The sequence below is a fragment of the Vigna unguiculata genome, chromosome 11 (assembly GCF_004118075.2).
Source record: "Vigna unguiculata cultivar IT97K-499-35 chromosome 11, ASM411807v1, whole genome shotgun sequence".
NCBI lineage: Eukaryota > Viridiplantae > Streptophyta > Magnoliopsida > Fabales > Fabaceae > Vigna > Vigna unguiculata.
In genome coordinates this window covers 6,627,725-6,642,680 of record NC_040289.1, presented here as the reverse complement: position 1 = coordinate 6,642,680, position 14,956 = coordinate 6,627,725, and the positions used below count along the sequence as shown (strand labels likewise).

The following is a 14,956-nucleotide window of genomic DNA, read 5'->3' as shown; positions in this document are numbered from 1 at the left end:
AAACATAGGTAATTATGATAGAAGTTACCTGAAGCGTGAAACTATAATGTTCTCGGCAAGAGATACTTTGGCCATTATGATTTTTTGTATTGGTATCAAAACCATAAATAATAAAGGATATTGTAAAGGGTCATAATATCCTACGGTCTCTTGTATGTTTATTAAATTTTCATCATGACCTGCAACTTTAATATCTCGGCCACGTGCCATTAATGTTTTGTCTGCAGTAACAATAACAACTGCTACTTGAGATGTAGTTGGAAGATTATATTGTGGTTGATTCGCATGACGTTTTTTAATGAGTAAAGAACATATCTGAATATTTGGTTCTTGAGCAAGTTGTCGAAATACATGCACAAAAGGATTGCACCGGTGTAATATTTGTTGCAATTTATGAACAATAGTTTGATGAAGTTGAGGGTTTTCCAACATCCTATTTTGTAATTCATGTTCAATGTCATAAATGTACAACTGCAAAAATCGGTGTCTGGACCCATGATTTGGATAAAATCTTCCTATCCTATGATAGATTGCACCTTGAGCACGAAAACTATACATACCATGACCATTTGCTACTATAGTTTCATCCATATGAACACCAAGAGAAGTGAATGAAAAAACATGATTGTAACTTCTTATATGTTCTCTAAAATTTCTACTTTCAAATGTTTGATCTGAAAATATTTGAAGCAGCTCATGTGGAGGAGCAACACGTGGAAGTAAGACTTTGCCAGCAGAGCAACACATATCGCATGATTCATGATAAAATAATCGTGCATGACAATGTGGACATGTAGTTGGTGTAGGCAATTGAAATTTGAGCATCAGAACCGTATTTGAAAATTGTCTAGCACTATTATGTGTTCAGGGGAATGTATGTAGCATATCTACATTATTGTGATAAATTGGAAGAATAATAAATAATGTAGTATTATAAATTGTAAAAGTATTAAAAGTGCATTATTAAAGCACAACATGTATTAATTATGGTAGGAAAAAGATACAAATCAGGTTCAATGAAAATAGTTTACTAACCATGTTGAATGGTACTGACGTGTGTATTACTTTGTCCTGCTTCATTATCATTACATCCTTCCAATCTTTGTGTAGGAAAATCATAACCTATGTGATGTTAAATCAATGTAAAAAAGTGCATAATAAATAACCAAGATCACTGTAATAAATAAAGAGCAAATTAAAAACCATGATAAATGGTAAAAATGTATAATCATATCTTGATACACAGAGAAAAAAAGAAAATAAGGAACTAACTGCAAAAATTAACGACAACTTAAAGGTGTTTTATTATTCAACACCGTAATAAATTATATCAAAATCATAATTACGCATCGTAGAATAATAAATAAAAAAAATAAAAATATTTTGTGAAATGGAAAGTAAATAACATGGATTAACTATTGATGAATAAAGTTGACTAACCATGTTCAGTGTTAGTAATGTGCCTATTAATTGGTCCTGTTTTATTATCATTACGTCCTGGAAACCTTTGTGGGGCAAAACCATAACCTAATATTTAAAAAATAAGATAAATTGTATTTGAATCAAATATATTTTTTACAGGAAAGAACTAAAAAGAATGTAAGCATACACGAAAAGATTTTCTCGGCTAAGGACATACAATAGTGATGAGGTGGTTTAAACCTAAACAAAGAAGTTGTATTCTACTTTTTTGTATAGAGTTAGATATAATTTTTTTTGTTTAAGCGTAAGTAAATGTAATTATTTACGTAGTACTTTTAATATTTGTAGAATACATTATTGTTTATATACATTTTTTATTGTTGTACATAATACAAAGTATATAGTCTACTGACCACAATCTATGTTATTGACAGGTGAAGTACTTTACAATGCTTCATATACATTATATTCTTCAAACCTTTGTGGTGCATGAGTATAATCTGTTATGTGAAAACATGAAGCATAATAAATAAAAAATATGTAAATATTTCATAAAATGGTAAGTAAATAACATGTATTAAATATTGATGAATAAAATTGACTAACCATGTTGAGTGTCAGTAATGTGTGTATTACTTGGTATTGCTTCATTATCATTACGTCCTGCAAACCTTTGTGGGACCAAACCATAACCTAATATTTAAAACATAAGTTAGATTTTATTTAAATCAAATATATAGTTTATAGGAAATAACAAAAAAGAATGTGAGGGATCGAAAGGACATTCTCGGCCAATGACATACAGTAATGATGAGGAAAAATGTGATGTTACCTGCATTAGTTATTGACCGAACCATTTGTCGAATAGATGTCATTCTCAATCAGGAAGCTCTGTTTGGCATTTGGACAATATTGGTTGTGTTTTCAGGATTATTTGTCCTTTTCTTAGATTGTTTAATAAGTCTTTGTTGGGAGATCATTCTACGTCTTCTATTTGCAACATTTATTCTCCATCTTTGTCTTTGTTGTTCTAATGTTGATTTGTTAGAAGGAATATTTTCCATTTAGGTATGTTGTCTATTTAAACCAAAAACAATAAATAATAAATCCAAAATTAATATAAATTTTAAAATGTATTACTTAGAAGAAAGTAATGAATGAAAAGAAGGACAATGAAAGTAGTACATAATATGTACAACAAATAAAACTAAAAGAAGATAATGATATAGGAAGAAGTACCTAAATGTGAGTAGAAAGATTACAAGATTTGATGTAACAATGAAGAGTAGCAAATACAAATGATGACAAGTTGGTTAGCAAGTTACTGAAACAGAAACAAATATCTGTAATTAAAAAAACTAATTTGTTAGTTTTAAAATAATATAGTATGTTAAAAAATTACTAAGTTCTAAAAAAATACTGAATAAAAAATTGTTATGTTCTAAAAATAGCACCGAATTGTAATGATAAAATAAAGTGACGTTGTGTATAAATGTTGTAAACTTGTAAAATGATTAAAAATTAAATCATTGTTGTGTAATTAAAAATAAAAATTATTAATCTTGTAAACTTATAAAGTGTTTAAAAATTAAAATAGTTATAATGAAAAATATTTACGAAAAAATTTCATGTAAACTTATAAATTAAGAAAAAAATTAAAAGTATTTTGAATGAAAAATATTCATGTTATAAACTTTGAAACTTATAATGAAAAATATCTTTATTGTAAAGTTATTAAATAATTTAAAGTTGTAAACAGTTATAGTTAAAAAAAATTATGTTGTAAACTTATAAATTAATTAGAAATTAGAAATACTTATCAAGTAAACTTATAGAATGATTAAAAATTTAAAATATTGATGTATAATTAAAAATTAAAAAGATTAATGTTGTAAACTTATAAAGTGATTAAAAATTACAAATACTTATAATGAAAAATAGTACACTGTAAAGTTAAAAAAATAAAGTAAAATTTAAAAACTTATAATAAAAAATATTTATGTAATAAACTTATAAAATTATTAATAAAATAGAAATACTTATCGAGTAAACTTATAAATGATTAAAAATTAAAAACATTAATGTATAATTAAAAATTATAAATATTAATCTTGTAAACAGATTAAAATTAAAAGTACTTATAATGAAAAATATTAAAGTTATAAACTTGTAAAATTATTAAAAATTTAAAATACTTATCAGGTAAACCTATAAAATGATTAAAAATTATAAACATCGATATGTAATTAAAAATTTAAATATTAATATAGTAAACCTATAAAGTGATTAAAAATTAAAATATTTATAATGAAAAATAATTATGTTGTAAATTTAAAAAAATTAAAAAATGAAAAAGACTTATAATGAAACTTCTTTACGCCACCTGTTGCCGGAGCAGATTCTCTGGCTGCCTTCGTGGCCAGTTACTTCCTAAGAGCCTTGACTCCAGTGGATTTGTGTGCAGTTTGCTTGGATAGTGTCATTGTGAGAAAAATATATCGTAAATTTATAAAAATATTTATAATGAAAATGAAAAAATTCATAAGTAAAATTTTAGAAACCAATCCTATAAAACTGTGCGATCCTTGCTACAGTCTGCATTCAAACTGTGCGAACACTGCAAATTGCACATTAATTCAGTCCTGCATTTTCTTCTCTCACTCATAATTTCCTATAAAACTTATTAAATTCATAAAAAAAAAAAGTAAACCCTAACAATAAAAAAAACCACAATTCTCCGCCTCCTTAATCTATCATAAAACAATTATAAAGAAGATGCGCACAAAAAATTAATGGTAGATTATAAAACATTTAAATTTCATTTCTCATCATTTTCACAGAAAAAAATTGAAACATCAGAAATAATAAAAAAGCATGAAAAACAAGTAATTATAAATGGAACAATTGAACATTCAATATTAAGCATACACGGATAATCATAAATCAAAAGGAATAATGAAAATGTCCTTTTTATTTAAACCAATGAAGATAAATAATATTAACAAATTAAATGTGAAAGTAAAGATAATAAGTAAGGTAAGACAACTTTACGAGAAGAAATAGTAATAAAATGATATTATTGAAAAAAAAAAACAAACTGTAAAATATCGGTTACATGTTAAATTATTTTAAAAATATTAAAAAATTTATTATATTAGGAAGGGTGAAATAAAAATTAAAAATAGTAAACAAAAGTTTATAAATAATACCTTTTAGGTTATATTCCTTTTTCAAATACCTAGCCAATTATTATGATAATCTGTTTGTACAGGGTTTTAACATTTATTTTCCTAGCACAGGACAAACTGTCGGGATCATATCCAGATGAATCTAGAATGAGAATTGGAATAGAAAATTTTCACGATTATAAGAAAGTTTACGCAACCAAACATGTGAAATTGTCTGTACGTGTCTGTACGAGATCTCTTCCTCATTAAAAACATCAAACTAAACTTTCTATTGACATGACGCAAAAAAGTTTCGAGAAATATTGTACGTACTTGTAATTCGAGGATTTGTAGGAAAACACAATACAGTATGTGTATTTTGAAATGATGTATTGTTTGTATTGAATACCCGTGAACGGGGTGATCATACATCACATGGAGATGACACCAAAAGGGTGTCCGTTTGAAGAGATTCATCAAACCATGATTTAGAGATAGGAATATTAAATTTATTTATAATTTCATAAACTAATTTGAGAATGAATAAAGAGATTGTGAAATAATACCAAAATCTCATATATCAGAACTACGAAGACTTGCATAAATTTTAAGCATTTTACTTTTATATTCTGTTTAGAGAAATGATACAATGACACCTTTTTCTTACCAGTTCTCTTACCACTTCACGTGACATGAGATATTTAATTTTTAATTTTTTTTAATTTAATTGAAAAATGAAATGACAATGCAAAAGCTTAGAGTATGCATTCGCACGTGTTGAACACTTACCGTTCATCAGATAACCTTCCTCTCTTTTCATTTTGATTTTTCAAAAAATCTCTCTCCTATGAACCAACTCTTCCCCAAACCTCACCAAAAAACCCTCCCCGCACATACCTCTCCTCCACCGTGAAAATTCATCACAGACCCCTCTCTCCTTTGAATGTTGAAACTCCAAACTCGTTTCTGTTCTTCGAAAAACCCTATCCCATTTTAATCTTCAAACTGTTCCCCCTATCCCAAATCCCTCTGAACCAACGGTTCCCGAAACCTCCCCAGAAAACCCTTCCCGAACACACCTCTCCTTTCATTGTTGAATCCTCAACCCGTATCAGTTCTTCGAAATAGTTAAAAAAACATGTTAGAAAACATGTTAGAAAACATGTTACAACGGTTGCGAACCACAAGCTAAAATACCAATGAAATAGTTAAAAAAACATGTTAGAAAACATCAAGATATGAAATTAATTAACTATTATAAATAAATGGAAAATGATTAGTTGACTACTTTTCCTTACGACTTCTCTTGCCACCGAAGAAAAATACTAACCTGCAACATTTTTAAACTTATCTTACAACCCAAGCGCAATTATGATGTAACCCATCAAGGAGTTTTTGCATAAAACAAGTTGACAGATATTGGAAGTGCATAACAACACACAAATCTCTCCTCTACTAAAAGGGTGGACTTCAACTGTGCATACAAATACCAGACCCCATCCCACTTATTATAAACCAAGTGTAAGTTCCTTTGGAAAAAAAATAGTCTGCAACATTCTTAAATTTGTCTATAACCCAAAAGCAATTAAGGTGTATGACAACACACAATTTTCTCCCTTCCTAAAAGGCTAGACACCAGCTGTGCACACCAATACAAGACTCCATCCTACTTTCTCTTAAGTTCATTTAGGGAAAAACCAGCCTGCAACATATTTAAACTTATGTTGCAACCCAAGAATAATTAAGGTGTAACCTACGAAGGAGTTTTTGCACAAAATAAAAATGACAGATTTTGAAAGTGCATTACAACACACAATTTGTTTCCCTTAGTAAAAGGGTGGACCCCAATTGTGCATACCAATACTAGACCCCATTCCACTTCTTCTAAACCAAGTGTAAGTTCATTTAAGGAAAAACTAGTCTGTAGTATTTTTAAACTTATCTTGCAACCCAAGACCAATTAAGGTATAACCCACAAAAGAGTTTCTGCACAGTAAAATTGACAGATTTTGGAAGTGCATAAGAACACACAATTTTCTCCCTTACTAAAAGGGTGGACCCGAGCTATGCACACAAATACCAGACCCCATCCATTTTCTTCAAAATTGGGTGTAAGTTCATTTGGGGAAAATTTACCTTCAAACATTTTTAAATTTATCTTGCAACCCAACAACAATTAAGGTGTAACCCACGAGAGAGCTTTTGCATAAATTAAAATTCACAGATTTTGGAATTGCATAAGAACACACAATTCTCCCCCTTACTAAAAGGTTGGACCCCAACTATACAAACCAAGACCAGATCCCATCCCAATTCTTCTAAACCAGGTCTAAGTTCATTTGGGAAAAAACTAGCTTGTAATATTTTTAAATTTATCTTGCAACCCAAGAGCAATTAAGGTGTAACCCGCCAAAAAGCTTTTGCACAAATTAAAATTGACAGATTTTGGAATTACGTAAGAACACACAATTCTCCCCCTTACTAAAAGGTTGGACCCCAACAATGCACACCAATACCAGATAGAATTGGGATTTTCTAGAAAGCCAAATAGAATTGGTTTATGGTTTTTCAAAGAACTGATACGGGTTGGGGGATTCAACAATGAAAGGAGAGGTGTGTCCAGGAAGGGTTTTCTAGGGAGGTTTCGGGAACAATTGATTCAGAGGGATTTGGGATAGGGGGAACAGTTTGAAGATTAAAATGGGATAGGGTTTTTCGAAGAACATAAACGGGTTTGGGGTTTCAACATTTAAAGGAGAGAGGGGTCTGTTGAATTTTCACAATGGAGGAGAGGTGTGTGCAGGGAGGGTTTTCTGGGGAGGTTTGGGGAAGAGTTGGTTCACAAGAGAGAGACTTTTTGAAAAATCAAAATGAAAAGAGAGAAGGGTTCTGTGATGAATGGTAAGTGTCCAACACAAGTGCATACTCTAAGCTTTTGCATTGTCATTTCATTATTCAATTAAATTAAAAAAAAATTGAAAATTAAATATCTCATACCACATCAGGTGATAAGAAAAAAGTGTCATTGTATCATTTCTCTTCTGTTTATATATATATATATATATATATATATATATATATATATATATATATATATATATATATATATATTCATAATGAATTGCATGACATACAATTGCATGATTAACATGCACATGCATATTATATTAAAAATTTTCTAATCTATGGCATCAACTAAATTACTTACAAAGTTTCATAAATTTCGTACTCAAATCCATTTACTTTCACTTCTAAATCCTTTAAAAAAAACAAAAACTTTATTCTCAAATCTATTCAGTCACTCTTCATCGAATTTATATTCACAAAAAAACACACTCTAACATGTATTCCTTTTGAGATAATGAATTAAATAAAGAGTGGGTGAATTTGAAGATAAAGTTTGTATCATTTTTTTAAAGAATTTGAAGGTGAAAGTAAATAAATTTAGAGATAAAGGTTGTAAGTATTTTGACTCGTGATAGATAAAAAAATAAATTTAATAGATTAATATATATATATATATATATATATATATATATATATATATATATATATATATATATATATATATATATACCAAATACACTCACACAGTATTGGTTCCATAATTGATTCTCTCACCCACATGAGCATAAACTCCCTCACTTGCAAGGGTGTGTGCTTCACTAATTCTTCATGAATGAGCCATGCAGCCTCACACTCACGACAGGGACAATATTGTAAAAAACTAGTTATCACCCACAAGACCCCCACTTTGACAAGATGGGATGAGGAAGCCATTCCACAAATTACACTGGGTGGATTTTCAGTGATTCAATTCTGTTTTGTAATTACAGCATCAATCAAACAATTACAGACATGAATCAAATAGAACAGACAAATGATCATATATTAATACAATTACTCAAGGAACTATGGCACCCAAATAATAACAAATCCATTAGTCCTACTGCACTGGAACACTACTTCTACAGCAATACATCATACTGATTATAGAAGATTAAAACTGAACTTTAAAGGGGGAAGAAAAGAAACCTCCACGGAGAAACCAAACCATCCCTTCAATTGGATCTTCTGTCAAGCAACCTCAACCATATAGAAAGACTAAATAGTGGCAGACCTATTTTGACACCTTCAGGTACCGATGAAGTCGCTGACTGCAACTTGTTCCCACACTGCCGACCCATTCCAGTGCCACCATCGCCACAACACCTGCGATTTGTTTATATTTATTGTTTCTTTTTCCTTACTTCTTTTGTTACTCTCTTCTCTCGTTTTTTTATCTTCATTGTTCTACTTAATACTCATTCTCTGAAACACGGAAACCCCTCAATACTCATTCTCTGAAGGAGAGCAAAGAAAAGATTCTATTTGAAGATAAGGATAAATTTGTTTTATGCTTGTTAGTAGGGGGTGCAGAGGATTTAAAATTTAAAACATTTATAGTTATGTAGTTATTTCAACAAGTCTTGAAGTCGGTGTTGTTTTGTTTTAATTTAATTGTTATTTGAATTTTTAAACTTACTATTTAGAGGTTGCCTTTTTTATTTTTTAACAATAATTTTTCTGCATTTTTATTGGTATATATGTGTGTGTGTGTGTATTATATATATATATATATATATATATATATATATATATAATTTATATGGTTCTGCAATATTTCTATAAAGGAAGTATTTCATTTATGAGTGCATAAATGAAAAAAAATAAACACACACACACACACTATTTCAAGAAGAATAACTAGGAACATAACAAGAGAAAATATTCTTATCAATAGAATTAGTTTCTTAAATTTGAGTTTCTTGGACTTATAGAAAATGTTCAATTCATATTGTAATGAAGTTAACCAATTTAAAACTTCAATAGTACCATATAGCTAAAAGTGAGAACTTGGTGAGTGCATCAATGAGATAAAGAAGAGGATAAAAAGACATTATTTTAACAAAGATAACTAGGAGCATTACAAGAGAAATATTCTTATTCACAAAAATTAGTTTTAGTTCCTTTAATTTGTATTTCTTCGACTCAGATTGTAGGATTTATCATTTATTCTTTTTTATAAAAATAGGTGTAAATAGGTTGTATTTAGATCTATCAAGTCCAAAAGGACAGCTAACAACAGAACGCATAAGACAGTTGTGCATAAGCAAAATTATCAGGGTTAAGTCTCTTTTGTGCAGAAAAAGTAGTACAAGAAATCAACAGAAAATTCATAACCTTAATGTAGCAAAAGCTCAAAACAGTAGGTTCATAAATATAGGACAGAATAAAAAAATACAATAAAGCCGGATATCATCAGGTGATAATTAAATCAAAAGACACATTTGACAATATGACCCATCGTTCTTCATATGCAGAAGGTCCCAATTAGAAGGTAACCTACTAGTTATGACAGTACATAGCAAGCATTTTTATGCCAATAAACTCACTAGCAAGATGTCTTATAAAGAAACAACAAAACACAAATTTTATCAAAGACAAAACTTAGGGGTAGTAATTTACATGTTAGTGTTGTTCTCCATTCAAAATTGATGTTTTACTTCAATCTATGCAGGAAAAGTCAGCACTACTTAAATATCGGTGGTGCTGGTTAAAGAAATGAAAACTTAGAATAGAGAATCACACCCAAAATATCTAAGGTACAGTATACCTATGTGCCTTTATTATACCAGAGGTCGCTGTTCTATTTTTATACTACTTTTATTATAACAAGGCTATCTCCCCCATAACATATATGATGTAGTTCACCTTATACCACAAGGAGGGGAGGGGGGGCGGCTGGGGGGTGTTTGGGTTTTCAGTGATTCATTTTGTTGTCATTACAACATCAATCAAACTGTTACCGGCATGAATCAAATAGAACAGAAAAATTATTATATGTTAATGCAATTACTCAAGGGAACAATGTCACCCAAATAACATCAAATCCATCTACAGTTCTACTGCAGTGGAAAACTACTTCTACAGTGATACATCATAGTGATTATAGAAGATTATAACAGAGCTTCAAAATGGGAGGAAGAAAACAAACCTTTAATGAGAAACCATCCCTTCAATAGCATCTGCTGTCAAGCCACCTCAACCAAACTCACTCAAAGAGTGTCACTTCACACTCATTGATGAGCAAATTGCTAATATTCAGAGTATACTTTCTGCCTTCCAAACACTGCTTAGGATTTTGAAAGCTTGGCCAAAACCTTGAGTTCTTGATTTGCTTATCAGGGGGCTGAAATTTAAATAACAAAAATTTCTTCATACCCTTTTACCATAACTGAGATCTAACACATTTTTGTTATTTTAACATGTTATCCACAGGTTACACTCTAGGGTGCACTGGTGCCCAAAAAATGCTGTCGTGCACCTTGAGTTTTGCCTATAATTACTTCTGTTTTTGTCCAGTTTGATGCCCAATAAGTCACTTTGCCTGGACACTGAATCCAAAGTTACTCGGAGATACAAGCTGAAGAGATTTAATTTAGCATCATTCAACAAAGCACACATTTAACTTAAAATATTAGATCTTCAAATTATCCACCCTCAACTCCTTGCCTGTATCCATGAAAACTGAAGCCATGGTGTGACACCAAATAGGGACCAAGTATCATTATTCCTATGATCATCTGGTCGGTCAGGTTTGCAACCATAAAGAAGCCAAATAAGTCTAAAGTCACTTCCCCCAAACATTCAATCCAAAGTTACTTGCCAATTTAATGTGAGACAACACACATTTGGATTGAAATAGTATACCCTGAAATTAACCATATAGAACCCATATAACAAATCTTCAGGGACCAACCATTGAGTCTACATCTCAAATTCAAGATAATCAGTTGTTGACGAGGGTTTGGAACTTCACTCTCTTTTTAACACTCCGCATTCGATCATACCCAATACCAATCTTGCTGTGCATTAACTTAATCGCCAAATCTGCATTACCAGCCTTCCTCAAGGCATTGATCAGCACAGTCCTAACCTTTCCTGGTATTTCCCTACCCCTATCTACAATCCCATCAGCCAACTTGCAGGCCTCCTTCACACGGCCAGCCTTGCACAGCACACCAATCATGTCCTCGTAGGCTCTCTCCAGAACAATCCCCATCGGAGCAAGCTCATCCAACACCCTGCAGGCCCTTGCAACCTTCCCTGAAAGACACAGCCCCATTGAAAGAGCCCTGAAACATGCAGCATTCGGTGTGACACCTTTGTCAATCATCTCCTCCCACAGCTTCAGCGCCTCCTCGTTCCTCCTCTCCTTGAAGAGCTCACTGATAAGTATGGTAAAAGTATAAACAGTCTGTTCACACCCCTCTTGCTCCATCCTCCTAAACAGCATCAGAGCCTCATCAACCCTCCCACTCTTGCACAAACCATCCATCAGAGCATTGTAACAATACGAATCCGGTGGACACCCCTCTTCTGCCATTTCCTCAAACAGCTTCTCCGCCTCATCCACCCTCCCAACCTTCCCAAGCCCATCAATCAAACTCGAATAAAACACAGCATTCACACCCACCCCATTACCCTTGCAGAACCTAAAATAACCCATGGCCTCCTCCACTTTCCCACTCTTGCACAACCCACCTACAACAGCACCATATGTAACCTCATCAGGCTCAACTCCATCCACCTTCATCCTCTCCAAAACCGAGAGCGCCGCATCCATGTTCCCGCTCTTGGCATAACCATCAATCATGGCAGTATACACAGCCTTGTGAGCCACACAACCTTTCTTAACCATACTCTCAAACACAGAACAACCCTCCACAACCTTCCCCTGCTTACACAGCCCACATATTGTTAAACTATACGCGTGAGAAGGGATTTTCGTTACCAACGTTTCATCCTCCTCCATCTCATGGTAAAGCCTCACGCACGAATCCATGTCACCCTCGTTGTAACACGCCTGCATCAGGGTCATGTACGTGACCTCATCGGGCGGCACGTTTTCAGCCTCCATTTCGCGGAGCGTGGCGAACGCATCCCGCGTTCGCCCCACCTTGCAGTAGCCTTTGACGAGCGTGTTGTAACTGACGACGTCGGGCTTGGGCGACGACCCCTCCTGCATTGATTTTAACACGCGCTCGGCGGAGTCGACGAGGGAGGCGTTGACGAGGGCGTTGAGGAGGGAGTTGAGGTTGATGAGGGAGAGAGGGAGGTTGTTGGCCGTCATGGCGCGGAACAGCCAGAGGAGATCGTGGAGGAGGCCGGCGGCAGCGAGGGTTTTGGCAAGGGAGTGGGCGGCCGGGAGGGTGATGGGGAGGTTTGCGCGGCGGAGGGCGGCGACGGCGGCGGGGAGGGAGGAGAGGGGAAGGAGGGGGAGGAGGGAGACGTGGCAGTCGAGGGAGTGGGTGTATTTGGGCTGCGTGGTGGCCCAGGAGAAGAAACGCATGGCGGTGAGATGGTCGGAGAGGGAGCGGAGCGTGTGGGAGACGAAGGAGGGGGAGAGAGTGATGAGGTATTGGCGGCAGAAGGAATCGAGGTTGGACTCCATGGAGGGAGAGCCATCGAGGAGGGAGAGGATTTGAGGGAGCCACGGAGAGGTTTGAGGGGAGGAAACGACGTCGGAGAGGTTGCAGAAGGGTTCCACCACCTCGCGCGGCGGAGGGAGGAGTGTGCTGAACGAGCGTCGTGCATTTTGGCTGCGCAGAGGATAAACTCGTTTGAGTAGCGCAAGGGGCACTCTTCTCATGACTCTCACTATTTTGTTGCCAATAAGGATTTCCACTTTTCCGACAGAAAGAGGCTGCGTTTTATTTTCGTGTGTGGGTTAATTGGGTTCTTCAAATGTATGGTTCAGTTCTTGAATTACGAAAAAGAAGCAAAAATTATTTATTTGGAACAGAGACGTCAAAACGACCTCCAACCCGGTCTCACCTTGCGCGAATTGGCCATTAAAGGTGTTACTTCAATTCAACTTATTTTTTTAACGTAGTTTAGAAAATTTTAATTCAGTTTGATTTATCATAATTTGGTAAATTAAATGGATTGAGTCATTTATTTAAAAAAATAATAATTTTCTTTTCATTTTAAAAAATATTAAATTATAATTCTGATTAGATGTAAAATGCAAGATATAATCGGTCTAAAATATCCAGCATCATATGAACAATCTAAAACCAAGAGAAAATATAATCGTCTAAAAAGCATAATTTCCATATTAGGCCTCCTGTTCCATCCCAAGTGTTGATGCACATAAAGCATATCCCGGCGTGCTTGATTTAGTGGCCATCACCGACCAACGAGCTCCACGGGCCTTCTCCCTAACCCCAAATCTTTTTCGGTATTCTCAATAATTATTATTTTATTTTTAATTAATTTTTATCTATTCGTGGGTGAAATAGTAAATAAATTTATTGCGCTTTCACTTTTCTTTGTTTTTTATCTGGCAGTGGGTGAAAACAGAGCTTTGCACCCTCCAAACACCGTTTTTTCTCTTTGTTTTTTCCACAGTTTCTTCCACTTCTACAGTGCCTTTGAACTCTCGTCTGTGGTCCTGTCTGTTCTTTAAGGTGTCAGTGCTTCCTGTCTTCAAGTTCATCCTCTTGTTGAAGCTGCCAGTTGTCGTTGAACTGGTCCAACCTCGTGCAATGTTGTTTCATTAGTTTTATTTTTCAAAGCTATCTTCTTCTCTTCTCTTTCGAGTTTCTATTCTCTTCCAGGTTACTCTACTTCCACTTGAATGATAAATGTTTGAAATTTATTTTGATGTTGGAATGTTGTTTGTTAAGAGTGAAATTAACTTTTGTGACTGTTACGGATGTCAATATCCACTTCAGAAATTGTGTTGCGGAAGTCGACATCTGTTTTGATTTTTTTTCTTTTGTGAAATGGATGTCGAGATCCATTTCAAGAATTTGGAAAACGGATGTCGACATTCGTTTCATTATTTTGCTTTGGTTTTTTTTAAACGAATGTCGAGATCCATTTCATGAATTCCTGAAACGGATCTCAACATCCATTTCGTAATTTTTTTTATGAAACGGATGTCGAGATCCGTTTCATGAATTCCTGAAACAGATCTCAACATCCGTTTCGTAAAATTTCTTTTAGAAATGAATGTCTAGATCCGTTTCAGGAATTTGTGAAACGGATCTCGACATCCATTTTGTTAATTTGTTTGGTTTTTTCTGAAACGGTTGTCGCCATCCGTTTCACAAATTAGTGAAGTGGATTTCAACATCTGTTGTGCTATGTTAACTCCCTTCTTTTTCATAATTCATTCTCTTTCGTTGATACAATTACCTTAAGTCTCTTCCTTCCATTGATGTTGATATAGCTACCTTTGGTTCAATTTTTTCTACTTGATAATTTTTAAATGGAAAATTTATTTTCCAAAGGTGTTAATATGTTTTTAGAAACAA

At 33.6% G+C, this 14,956-nt stretch overlaps 1 protein-coding gene across 1 annotated transcript; it reads right to left on the bottom strand.

Moving 5' to 3' along the window:
• Positions 1-10,452: 10,452 nt before the first annotated feature.
• LOC114169793 (pentatricopeptide repeat-containing protein At1g03560, mitochondrial) lies at positions 10,453-13,442 on the bottom strand. The gene has a single exon (XM_028055099.1). The coding sequence runs from the start codon at positions 13,282-13,284 to the stop codon at positions 11,422-11,424; it is 1,863 nt and encodes a 620-aa protein (XP_027910900.1). The 5' UTR covers positions 13,285-13,442; the 3' UTR covers positions 10,453-11,421.
• Positions 13,443-14,956: the final 1,514 nt, after the last annotated feature.

Excerpts from the sequence above, each read along its gene's own strand:
- LOC114169793 (XM_028055099.1), bottom strand. The coding sequence starts at position 13,284 with ATGAGAAGAGTGCCCCTTGCGCTACTCAAACGAGTTTATCCTCTGCGC.